Source organism: Protopterus annectens, chromosome 4.part0 (assembly GCF_019279795.1).
Source record: "Protopterus annectens isolate FY-2018-M chromosome 4.part0, PAN1.0, whole genome shotgun sequence".
In the NCBI taxonomy this organism is placed as follows: Eukaryota; Metazoa; Chordata; order Ceratodontiformes; family Protopteridae; genus Protopterus; species Protopterus annectens.
In genome coordinates, this window is record NC_056733.1 from 1052401799 (window position 1) to 1052415471 (window position 13673).

The following is a 13673-nucleotide window of genomic DNA, read 5'->3' on the forward strand; positions in this document are numbered from 1 at the left end:
TTAGCTGGTATGCCTTTACATCTACAAAGGGAGTGAAGGGGCATTTTCTGTTGCTCATGACAGTTTAAGAATATCGCAGGCAGACTACTACATTGCTACTTTCATTATAGACTTTATATTCAGATAGGCTAAATTATGTGGACCTGAATTTAGTGCAGAGATGCAGAGAACAGTACCTTTTTATTTAAATTTTATGTATTCTTTTTTCTGCTAACATATTGTTAAAGATGCTGTCTCTGTATCATGTAGAACTTGTTGAGATTATCTACAGTGGATATAAAAAGTGTACACACCCCTGTTAAAATGACAGGTTTTTGTGATATAAAAAAATATGACCACAATAAATCATTTCAAAACTTTTCCCACCTTTAATGTGACCTATAACCTGTACAATTCAATTGAAAAATAAACAAATCTTTTAGGGGAAAAAATGTAAAAAATAAAAAAAAAATGTACAATACGCTGGTTGCATAAGTGTGCACACCCTTAAACTAATACATTGCTGTGTGTGCACACCCTTAAATTAATACTTTGTTGAAGCACCTTTTGATTTAATTACAGCATTCAGTCTTCTTGGGTAGGAGTCTATCAGCATGGCACATCTTGACTTGGCAATATTTGCCCACTCTTCCTTGTAAAAGTGCTCCAAATCTGTCAGATTGCAAGGGCATCTCTTCTACAGAGTCCTCTTCAGGTCACCCCACAGATTTTCTATTCGATTTACATCTGGGATCTGACTGGGCTATTCCAAAACTTTAATTTTCTTCTGGTGAGGCCATTTTCTTGTTGATTTGGATGTATGATTGGGGTCATTGTCGTGTTGAAAGGTGAAATTCTTCATTTTCATCTTTCTAGCAGACACCTGAAGGTTTTGGCCAAAAATTGGCTGGTATTTGGAATTTCATAATTCCCTCTACCTTGACTAAAGCTGCAGTTCCAGCTGAAGAAAAGCAGACCCAAAACATGATATTGCCACCACCATGCTTCACTTTAGGTATGGTGTTTTTTTGGTGATGCAAAGTGTTGTTTTTGCGCCAAACATACTTTTTGGAATTGTGGCAAAAAAGTTCAGCCTTGGTCTCATCAGGCCATAACACATTTTCCCACATGCTTTTTGGAGACTTAATGTATTGTTTTGCAAATTTTAGCCGGGCCTGGACATTTTTTGTGTAAAAAAAGGCTTCCATCTTGCAACCCTACCCCTTAGTCCAGACATATGGAGAATCCGTGAGACTGTTGTCACATATAGTACACAACCAGTACTTGCTAGAAATTCCTGCAGCTCCTTCAGTGCTGCTGTAGGTCTCTTGGTAGCCCCCCAACCAGTTTTCATCTTATCTTTTCAACAATTTTGGAGGGACGTCCAGTTCTTTGCAACGTCACCATTGTTCCATATTTTCTCCACTTTTTGATGACTGTCTTCACTGTGTTCCATGGTATATCCAATGCTGTGGAAGCTTTTTGTACCCTTCTCCTGATACCTTTCAACAATGACATCCCTTTGATGCTTTGTAACTCTCTGTGAACCATGGCTTTTGCTGTAGTAGATAACTGAGTAAATGTCAGGAAAATCCTACTAGGACAGCTAAACTTTATTTGGGGTTAATCAGAGTCTCTTTAATTGATGGCAGGTGTGTACCCAAGAAGACTGAATGTTGTAATTAAATCAAAAGGTGCTTCAACAAAGTAATAGTTTAAGGGTGTGCACACTTATGCAACCAGCATATTGTACATTTTTTATTTTTTATATTTTTTCCCCTAACAGATTTGTTTGTTTTTCAATTGAATTGCACAGGTTATAGGTCACATTAAAGGTGGGGAAAGTTTTGAAATTATTTATTGTGGTCTCATTTTTTATATCACAAAGCCTGGCGTTTTAACAGGGGGGTACATGTTTTATATCCACAGTATTCATCTTTCTTTGCTTCTTCTCCTTCTGCCTAAACATTTTATAAGTATAAACTCTTAATTCTGTATTACAATTTCAGCTTTAATTTAGTATTTCATGATATCCTAGTAGTTTATATATAATGAATTTAGGAAAAAAATGGAATTATCATGCTAAGACATATGCTTATATTTCTGCAACATATCTTTGATGTGTATGATATGATTGTTTAAAACTTATGATTTACCAGTATTTGTGCAGGTGTTATATTACATTTATGGATTTGTACTACCTTGGAAATACTAACATATGAGCAATTCTCTGTGTTTTTCAGTTGTATTATGAAACATCTTAAGTAAAGTATGCAAAAATATAAACTTTAGAAAAGTATATGCAAGTTCTGTCTAGGATTACCATCACTGAAACTCAAGTATGCAATCGTATAGTAAAATGTATTTATCTGCAAAGGAAACTATTCATAGTCACTTTATTTAACACAACTGTATATAACAAATTAAGAAAAATAAAAACATGAAACCAAAGTGCTATAAAAGTAACATACCGTTCTTAATTAATTTTAGTGTAAGCTGGATTTTCATGCTTGCAGTTCGGGCAAGAAAATTTCAGTGCGATGTGAAGGACCATGCCCATGTCTGCCGGTGCACGAATCTCCAAAACCTCGAACTGACAAGACTGGTATGTGGATCTGCAAATAAGAAACACATCACTTGAGTGACTTTCACAGAATATTATCTGCTTGTTGTTTTACTATCTATATATCACTACACTTTATGAGTGTCATAAATGTCTGATTCTGTTTAGTATTTAATCTTGAAGTAGTTTATCATGGATAATTATGACAGTATTCATTGAATCTGGTAGATTATGTTATGAATAATCCTCATCAGAGTTCTGTTTTTTTTTTTTTTGCATTATGCAGTTAGCATATGGTAAATTCTTCAAAAAAAATCTATAATTGTTTTAGTGGAAGAGTAATTAGAAATCTAGTGCATTTTTATTGGTATGGGGTCTAGTATGTGTAACATAAGTTGTGCTATAAGATACAAACTGATACAGTGGATTTGCATATGTGTAGCAAAAAAGATCAGAGATTTATATTTAATATTGGGTGTGATCTAAATGGACTTGCTTAAACATATTGTTATGTTCCTGAAAGAACTGTTGCTTGCATGACTCTTTGGTCAATATCTAATTCCAGTAGCTATGTATTGTATATTTGATCAGGTAAATAGGTTTTCATAGGGTTTTTTTTTTTTTTTAATGACATCTGATTACTGGGAAAGTCAGAGTGGGTAGGTGCCTATTTTCAAGGGAGGCCCGGGGAGAAGAGCTCCAAAGTATTAAAAAAAAATTTAAGAACAATCATTTTATGGGTCTATATTAAAAGGCTGAAGAGGTGTTTCAGCTAGCAACTCTTGGTCAACATGTAATGAGTGAATGCACTAAAGCACGAATGCTCAAAACAGCAATTTCTTTCCTTGGGAAAGAAATTGTTTGGCCATCCCCATGTGTTCGCCCCTTTCCTCACTGTAGTGCAATCTCAGAGTTGGTATATTTAGTTAGAGGGGGTGTGGGGGGCGAAGCTCACCACATTGTTATATTATAAAGTGTGTGTGTGTGTGTGTGTGTGTGTGTGTGTGTGTGTGTGTGTGTGTGTGTGTGTGTGTGTGTGTGTGTGTGTGTTTGTGCTAGCAGTTTCTTTACCAGGGAAAGAAACTGGTGTTTTAAGCATTTGCGCTTTAGTGTGTTTTTTCATTACGTGTCGACCAAGATGTGTTCGCTGAAACACCTCTTCGGTCTTTTAATATAGACCCCATTTTACAATCTTCAGAAATAATACAAATAACATCCAGAGTTTGAATAATTGTTCCAAATTAGAGATGATTTGAAAACATCAGAATAGATACAACCTATATGACAATGGTTTAAAATTTAGAGCAATGTTAGCCGCTTTATAGAGAAATTAAAGCTAGATTATTATAATATAAACAGGAATTGCAATATAAAGTGAAAGAAAAAAACAGGCTTATGGCGTATTTAGAAAGATAGTCAGGGAAGAGAAGCAGGTCGAAGTAAGGAAGTGACAGAAGGAGGGAGAGTAAGAAGGTGTAGGGTATGAAGAGGTACTTGTTCCTATCTAGGGATATTCTTCATCATGGAGTTGAGCAAAAACAGAACCACATTTTGGCTAAGAAGTCTTTCAGAATGGTTTAAACAGACCGGTGGAAGAGTATTGGCCTGATAAATACAGGTAAGGAATTTCAGGCCTTAGCAACTTGGTATGAGTGCAAAACATGCCCAGCAGATTTTATAGGTTTTTGGGCAGAGAGGAGTTTGTGGTCATTGGATCATAAAGTTTGATTAGGAAAATAGTTGTATAGAATGGTATTTATGCTGGACGAGTAGATGGATGCTGGATAATTTTATAGTTGGTAGGAGTGTGTATATATGTTAGTTGATGGGGTAGTTATAATCGATTTAGGCATTTTAGTGCTATACAGTGGTAGATTCTAAAAGGGGTATTCGCTACAAATTTAGCCACGTTAGTATAGCACTGTTCAAGCTTTAATTCTTGTGATTCCCGGAGGTTAGTAATGATGGGAGCGCCATAATGTAGGGTAGGAGGAAAGTAGTAGCGAGTGTAGTTTTAGTTGCATTGGTGAGAATATTTTTGGCTCTGTAAAGCATCCCTTGTTTTTTGTGAGTTTTTTATGCAATTTTGTAAATGCAGTTCGAATTTAGCATTATCATCCATTATCATCTCTAATAACTTGTTATGAGAAGTGATGTCAGTTGTTGTATTATTAAGAGAGAGGATTTTCAGGTTTCAGGGGCTGTTAAAGCTTCCTGAATATTTCTTTGGAGATGTGCCAGGTTGTCTAATGAGCATGTGATTGTGGAGTCACCTGCCTATTGTATTAGGGAGGCCTGTTGTGTGGATCTGTAAAGAGTGTTGGTGTGAATGTTAATGAGAAGGGAACCAGGCACAGAGCCTTGTAGTACACCAGTGGTGACTGGGAGGTATGGGGAGAGGGTGCAGTGCCATTTTACTGACTGATGCTTAGTAGACAAGTAGCTTTTGAACCATAGAAGGGTGGGCTTGGACAGACCTAACGAGGACATCAGAAGTAGAAGTTTACTCAGACAAAATGTGATGAAGGCGTTAGACAAGTCTAGAAATAAGGAGGAGACTAGTTTGCCATTATGTCTAGCTTTATTGACATTATCTACAAAGTCTACAAGAGCAGTGTTAGTACTACAAAGGTTTGTAAACCATGCTGTGTTGGGAATAAGATTACATCCTTCATGAGATAGCCCATGTGTGGCTCAAATCTCTAATAGATTTGTAAATAAATGTAAGGTATGCTTTGATTACTTAGACCTACTTCACTAGCATGGCTTTTTAAATATTAACTCTAATATAAAGGTTTATTAAGTATTATATTTGCAATAAAAAAGTAGCGTTTGATGAAGAGAATAAAATTCCCTTTGGAAGAACAGAACACACCGATTATTATACTAAATCTACTTTACAGGCAGATAAAAAAAACATATTTGTACCTTTGTACTTCATGTGCAGACTAGGGCAATAACAAAAGCTTTTTGTAGCTTTGCAAATCATGTGCAGACCATGGCAAATTGGTTCCGCCTTTTCAATAACAGGTTTTTGCTTGCCATATTTTCAAGTGCACTTCAACTGAAATTATCTCTATATCACAACATCACAAAATAGTTTTAGTATCATAACAGAATCTTTTGTACTCATTAGTTTAATCATTGCTGTGGAAAGAACAGCGTTCTGCTTATTGGTGGATTATGTGTCAGACTGCTACACAGTAAAGTCTTAGCCTATATCACATCTTTTAGAAAATTAAAGTTGTAAACAAAAATGTTGATTTGATAGATAACATCAAAATGTTATCTGTAAAAGGTTCTTTGCAAGTATTAAGAAGTATTTATGGAGTATGTCTGACATCTGCCAGATAACATTGCCATGTTCTAAAGTTGTGCAATGCTCTACAGAAATGATGTACCGCTGTGGGTTTACAGTATAAAATATACAAGACAATTATTATGTATTTTTTCTTTTCCTGTTGCAACAAAATGAAAGCTGAGAAGATGCATGCTGAAATGGCTGCGAAGATAACACTAAACAGTGTATTGTCTTCATGTATATGACTGCAAGTCAAGAATTTCCATTTGTAACATTTGTCATAAAAGATCAGAATTTTCTTTCTCTGTGAACAAAAAATACTAATGCACTGACTTTCTCAGGTGAAATGGCATAGATGTTGCAAAATTATTGATTTCACCACTGGGGGAAAAACTTCCACCACCAGAAATGCCACTGTTTTAAAATAACATCATCTAGCAATCTTTTTTAAGCTAGCCATAACCCCTTGTCCCCATTGTTTTCCTTGTGGGGTCAGGTTGTCACAACAACAGCGGAAATTATCTAGAGATGATGTTCACACGTTGCTAGAAAAAGACTTTTGGAACTTTTTTACATTTAGAATATCACAATCAGTCAAAAACCTAACTTTCTTAGATTTTTATATCATGCTGTACAAAATGATTTCTGCATCTGTGAATCTGATAAAATAAACAAACGAACTCCACCAAAAGAACCAGTTCGTATAGAGTGGCAAAGTGAAAAAAGAAATACAAAATAGATAGCACCAATGATGTAAATCCAGTCAAAATAGCGTACAACACACTTTAATACACGCTTTCATCATACGACTTCATCAGATAATACTCAAAACCCATTTCAGCTTATTTAAATATACAATCAATTAACACATAATCAAATTACATAATTACATAATTAATTAATAATCAACTTTGTTAAAAACTGCTTAATAAAATCCACTAAAACAGTACTTAATTATTAAATAAATGAAGTATATTCTGTTCTTTATTTATACCTAACTTTCTATATTTTAAAAAACATTTTACATTTATTGTTTCATTTAACCCAGGAAATTTATCTGAGTTTAACCTGACCTGCCATAATGTTTCCCTTTGTTCCAAAAAATTCTTGAAATCACCAGCTCTACAGTCAGGTTCACATATTTCAAGAACTGAAAATACAAATTTTTTAAAAAATTCACAATTAATAGAATGTTTATATAAGGCATTTTTGTCATCTTTACATTTTATACTGTATAAATGTTCTTTTATGCGGGTACTTAGATTACGTGTAGTCATTCCTACATAAAATGCTGGGCATGCCGTACACATGCCAATATATACTACCCCGCATGAATTACAGTCTACATAACCTGGAACTTCAAAAATTCTGTCACTGTTTACTATGGAAATGCTAGTACCTACAGAAATAAACCGACAGATTTTACAATTATGGCAACAGAACATGCCTTTTTTATTTTTAATACCTTTCCTAAAGTCAGTATTGTGATATTCCAACATGTTTTTAATATTATGAGAATTCCTAAAAACAAAGTGTGGTCTACTACCTAACACCTTTGAAACATCATAATTTCCTTGAATAATTCTCCAATTTTTTGTTAAAATTGATGCAATTATATTCATTTCACCACTCATTTCCAAGGAACACATAAATTCCTTTTCAGGGCTCTTAGCTTTACAAACTTTTATTCTATTGTGATTCAAAGATTCATTTAATACTGCTGGAAATAAAGATTCACGTTTCTCAAAAATTTCATTTCCACTATTTATTAAAACATTAATATCATAACCTCTATCAATAAATAGAGAAGTTATAAAGTGAAATTCTTCAACTAAATTTTTTCTTTTACTGGTCATCCGGCTGGCTCTTATATATTGACCTCTTGGGATATTTTTGATAATATGTTTGGGATGATTACTTTTATAATGCAGGTAACCATTAGTAAACGTCCTTTTTCTATATATTTTACTATGGAACCTATTGTCATTAAGATCCCACCATAAACACACATCTAAAAAGTTCACAGTTAATCCTATATCACCAATAGTGAACTTTAAGAAATCAGAACGACTATTAACCTGCGTTGTAAAATTTTTTACTACCATTTCATTCCCTTCTATTATAAAAATTAAATCGTCAATAAACCTTTTATAAAAAACAATGTTGAATTTCTCTTCTATAATAGACAATATATCCATTTCCCACCATGCCATAACTATATTGGCAAATGACGGGGCAGCTGATGACCCCATAGCAATGCCCTTTCTTTGCCTATAATGCTGTTTAACAAAAATGAAATAGTTGTTTTCCAACACAATTTCTAAAAAACCACAAATAGTAGAAATTATATCATTTGAAAATAAATTATTCCTAGTTAAATAAATATGTACAGCTTCAATACCTTTGTAATGTGGGATGCACGTATACAGTGATGTAACATCCAAAGTAAAAATAATATGTTTTCTGGGATCAAAAACATTTTCTTTGGCAAAATTACTAACTTTTTCCAAAAAATGCCAGGAGTCTTTAATATAAGATGAAGTTTCCTGTAAAATAGGTCCTAATACAGCATCTATAATTAATGAAATACCCTCCATTACTCGAATGGGGACTTGACACCACGGTCTAAAAGGGGATTCTTGGAATCCTTATGGATTTTCGATTCCAAAAATTACCCTATTTTAGGATGTTGTACAGAACAAAAATTATACAATTCTACATTAATATAACCAGACATCAAAGCTTCATATAACTGTGATTCAATGAATCTAAATTTTTTATGAATATCAACTAACTTTACTTTCTCATATTCCTCTTGATTGTCTAAAATTTCCACCATACTATTATTGTATGCTTGTTGTTCCATAATTACTACATTAGACCCTTTATCACTTTTCATAAAACGCAGGGTACTTCTTAAAGCTATTAGATGTTCTAAAGCCTTTCTTTCTTCTTCACTTAAGTTATCATTATTTTTCTTAGTACTTTTTAATACCTTTTTTATGTCCTCAATACATATTTTTTCAAAAACTTCCATAGTATGCTGTAATCTAGGAGCAAAACTTGATGGTTTTATTAAAGCTTTCTTAGATTGAGGTATATCATGCATCAAATATGCTAAATTTAAATTTCTAACAAATTTCTTAACATCAACAACTGTACTGCTATAATTAGCTTTATAATATGGAACAAAATTAAAACCATATTTTAATAAATTTAATTCATCATCAGAAAAAACATGTTCTGTTAAATTAATGATGTTAAAACAATCAATGTCATCCATCATGCTTCGTCCCCCGACGAATTTGACCCCAAAAAAGTACGACTTCGTGTAAGGACTGTCGACTTGTTACCTTGGTTCCTTTTTACCATTAAAGCCTCATTCACCGTTTTTGGTTTCACATTAACATTTTGTTGCCCCCTGGCCGGTGAAGGCCTATTTAAACCTACCCTTTGTGGCTTACTAACATCCTCACAATGGTTGTTACTTAAGCTGCTACCGTTAGATACATTAACCTTTACTACATTGTCAGTAGTGTTAACAGTTCCACCGTCATTACCCTTATCAATGTTTAACGAATTCCCACTATCTACTAAGTTAATAGCGCCAACTACCTCACTAAAAGAGCGCTGATTAACATTGCCATCCCTAACTATAGTATTATCATTTTTCTTCTCAGAGAAATTATTCCCCCTACTGTTAGGTGCAAAATTATTATAGGCAGCATTATTCTTGTAAACATCAATATCACGTAGTAATTTAGAGTGCTTTCTATTAAACACTTCTGTAGCATGTACATTCACTTCACGTGATAAAACATTAAACAACATTTCAAAATTCTCAATAGTTAATTTACTTTTTATATTGTTTTCAATAGTATTAATTTCCGTTCTCAATAAGTCCATTTTCTGTTTGTTATTGTCACTTAAAAGTTTCAAGAAATTCAGTCCGGCTTCGTTAAAAAATGTCACCAAAGTCTTAAACATAGGATTCCCCAAATTAACCCCATTGGGGCATTTGAAGAACCGTAAACCTTTTGGAACAATACCGAGTTCCAAACATTTCAAAAAGTAACAGTTTTCAAGTTGTAATGATTTGTACCTTTTTAACAGTCTCAGTAACTGTTCCCGTTGTGCTGAAACCGACCCAAAACTGTTAACACCTGTTTCATGACTAAAACTCTGGAATGGATTGTCGCTTCCATACAATAACTGTTCACAGCACCTCTCAGCTGTGTTACGGACGGGAAATTGCAAACCTTTCCTTCTTGCTCCTCGCCCGTTACCTTCCATTGTGGGACTTCCCAGATCAACCACCGTCTCGTCTTCCTGGAATGATGTCATCGGACTTGACGTCCTCTCCGCACTGCCATGTCCATTAGACTTAGTGATGAGAATCTTTAACGAAGCCTGGATATCCAGCAATGTAGTTAACAGAATAGCATTAACATTTTCACCCATGGCCGATGGCGTCGGATGTATGGACATATTTAATAGAGACTCCTCAACTGCTTCCGCCATGCCACACCAATGCAGTAACAAATAAAATAAACAAACGAACTCCACCAAAAGAACCAGTTCGTATAGAGTGGCAAAGTGAAAAAAGAAATACAAAATAGATAGCACCAATGATGTAAATCCAGTCAAAATAGCGTACAACACACTTTAATACACGCTTTCATCATACGACTTCATCAGAAAATACTCAAAACCCATTTCAGCTTATTTAAATATACAATCAATTAACACATAATCAAATTACATAATTACATAATTAATTAATAATCAACTTTGTTAAAAACTGCTTAATAAAATCCACTAAAACAGTACTTAATTATTAAATAAATGAAGTATATTCTGTTCTTTATTTATACCTAACTTTCTATATTTTAAAAAACATTTTACATTTATTGTTTCATTTAACCCAGGAAATTTATCTGAGTTTAACCTGACCTGCCATAATGTTTCCCTTTGTTCCAAAAAATTCTTGAAATCACCAGCTCTACAGTCAGGTTCACATATTTCAAGAACTGAAAATACAAATTTTTTAAAAAATTCACAATTAATAGAATGTTTATATAAGGCATTTTTGTCATCTTTACATTTTATACTGTATAAATGTTCTTTTATGCGGGTACTTAGATTACGTGTAGTCATTCCTACATAAAATGCTGGGCATGCCGTACACATGCCAATATATACTACCCCGCATGAATTACAGTCTACATAACCTGGAACTTCAAAAATTTTGTCACTGTTTACTATGGAAATGCTAGTACCTACAGAAATAAACCGACAGATTTTACAATTATGACAACAGAACATGCCTTTTTTATTTTTAATACCTTTCCTAAAGTCAGTATTGTGATATTCCAACATGTTTTTAATATTATGAGAATTCCTAAAAACAAAGTGTGGTCTACTACCTAACACCTTTGAAACATCATAATTTCCTTGAATAATTCTCCAATTTTTTGTTAAAATTGATGCAATTATATTCATTTCACCACTCATTTCCAAGGAACACATAAATTCCTTTTCAGGGCTCTTAGCTTTACAAACTTTTATTCTATTGTGATTCAAAGATTCATTTAATATTGCTGGAAATAAAGATTCACGTTTCTCAAAAATTTCATTTCCACTATTTATTAAAACATTAATATCATAACCTCTATCAATAAATAGAGAAGTTATAAAGTGAAATTCTTCAACTAAATTTTTTCTTTTACTGATCATCCGGCTGGCTCTTATATATTGACCTCTTGGGATATTTTTGATAATATGTTTGGGATGATTACTTTTATAATGCAGGTAACCATTAGTAAACGTCCTTTTTCTATATATTTTACTATGGAACCTATTGTCATTAAGATCCCACCATAAACACACATCTAAAAAGTTCACAGTTAATCCTATATCACCAATAGTGAACTTTAAGAAATCAGAACAACTATTAACCTGCGTTGTAAAATTTTTTACTACCATTTCATTCCCTTCTATTATAAAAATTAAATCGTCAATAAACCTTTTATAAAAAACAATGTTGAATTTCTCTTCTATAATAGACAATATATCCATTTCCCACCATGCCATAACTATATTGGCAAATGACGGGGCAGCTGATGACCTCATAGCAATGCCCTTTCTTTGCCTATAATGCTGTTTACCAAAAATGAAATAGTTGTTTTCCAACACAATTTCTAAAAAACCACAAATAGTAGAAATTATATCATTTGAAAATAAATTATTCCTAGTTAAATAAATACGTACAGCTTCAATACCTTTGTAATGTGGGATGCACGTATACAGTGATGTAACATCCAAAGTAAAAATAATATGTTTTCTGGGATCAAAAACATTTTCTTTGGCAAAATTACTAACTTTTTCCAAAAAATGCCAGGAGTCTTTAATATAAGATGAAGTTTCCTGTAAAATAGGTCCTAATACAGCATCTATAATTAATGAAATACCCTCCGTACTCGAATGGGGACTTGACACCACGGGTCTAAAAGGGGGATTCTTGGAATCCTTATGGATTTTCGGGATTCCAAAAATTACCCCTATTTTAGGATGTTGTACAGAACAAAAATTATACAATTCTACATTAATATAACCAGACATCAAAGCTTCATATAACTGTGATTCAATGAATCTAAATTTTTTATGAATATCAAATAACTTTACTTTCTCATATTCCTCTTGATTGTCTAAAATTTCCACCATACTATTATTGTATGCTTGTTGTTCCATAATTACTACATTAGACCCTTTATCACTTTTCATAAAACACAGGGTACTTCTTAAAGCTATTAGATGTTCTAAAGCCTTTCTTTCTTCTTCACTTAAGTTATCATTATTTTTCTTAGTACTTTTTAATACCTTTTTTATGTCCTCAATACATATTTTTTCAAAAACTTCCATAGTATGCTGTAATCTAGGAGCAAAACTTGATGGTTTTATTAAAGCTTTCTTAGATTGAGGTATATCATGCATCAAATATGCTAAATTTAAATTTCTAACAAATTTCTTAACATCAACAACTGTACTGCTATAATTAGCTTTATAATATGGAACAAAATTAAAACCATATTTTAATAAATTTAATTCATCATCAGAAAAAACATGTTCTGTTAAATTAATGATGTTAAAACAATCAATGTCATCCATCATGCTTCGTCCCCGGCAATTTGACCCAAAAAGTACGACTTCGTAAGGACTGTCGACTTGTTACCTTGGTTCCTTTTTACCATTAAAGCCTCATTCACCGTTTTTGGTTTCACATTAACATTTTGTTGCCCCCTGGCCGGTGAAGGCCTATTTAAACCTACCCTTTGTGGCTTACTAACATCCTCACAATGGTTGTTACTTAAGCTGCTACCGTTAGATACATTAACCTTTACTACATTGTCAGTAGTGTTAACAGTTCCACCGTCATTACCCTTATCAATGTTTAACGAATTCCCACTATCTACTAAGTTAATAGCGCCAACTACCTCACTAAAAGAGCGCTGATTAACATTGCCATCCCTAACTATAGTATTATCATTTTTCTTCTCAGAGAAATTATTCCCCCTACTGTTAGGTGCAAAATTATTATAGGCAGCATTATTCTTGTAAACATCAATATCACGTAGTAATTTAGAGTGCTTTCTATTAAACACTTCTGTAGCATGTACATTCACTTCACGTGATAAAACATTAAACAACATTTCAAAATTCTCAATAGTTAATTTACTTTTTATATTGTTTTCAATAGTATTAATTTCCGTTCTCAATAAGTCCATTTTCTGCTTGTTATTGTCACTTAAAAGTTTCAAGAAATTCAGTCCG

At 33.2% G+C, this 13673-nt stretch overlaps 1 protein-coding gene across 1 annotated transcript in view; it reads left to right on the forward strand.

Annotated features, from left to right (window-relative positions):
- The window catches only part of SPOCK1 (SPARC (osteonectin), cwcv and kazal like domains proteoglycan 1), a 2429073-nt gene that overhangs the window by 1409666 nt on the left and 1005734 nt on the right, over positions 1 to 13673 (forward strand). Inside the window, exon 5 of the mRNA XM_044069840.1 lies at positions 2470 to 2584. Within this exon, the coding sequence (XP_043925775.1) occupies positions 2470 to 2584 (115 nt within the window). The remainder of the gene's footprint in view (positions 1 to 2469; positions 2585 to 13673) is intronic.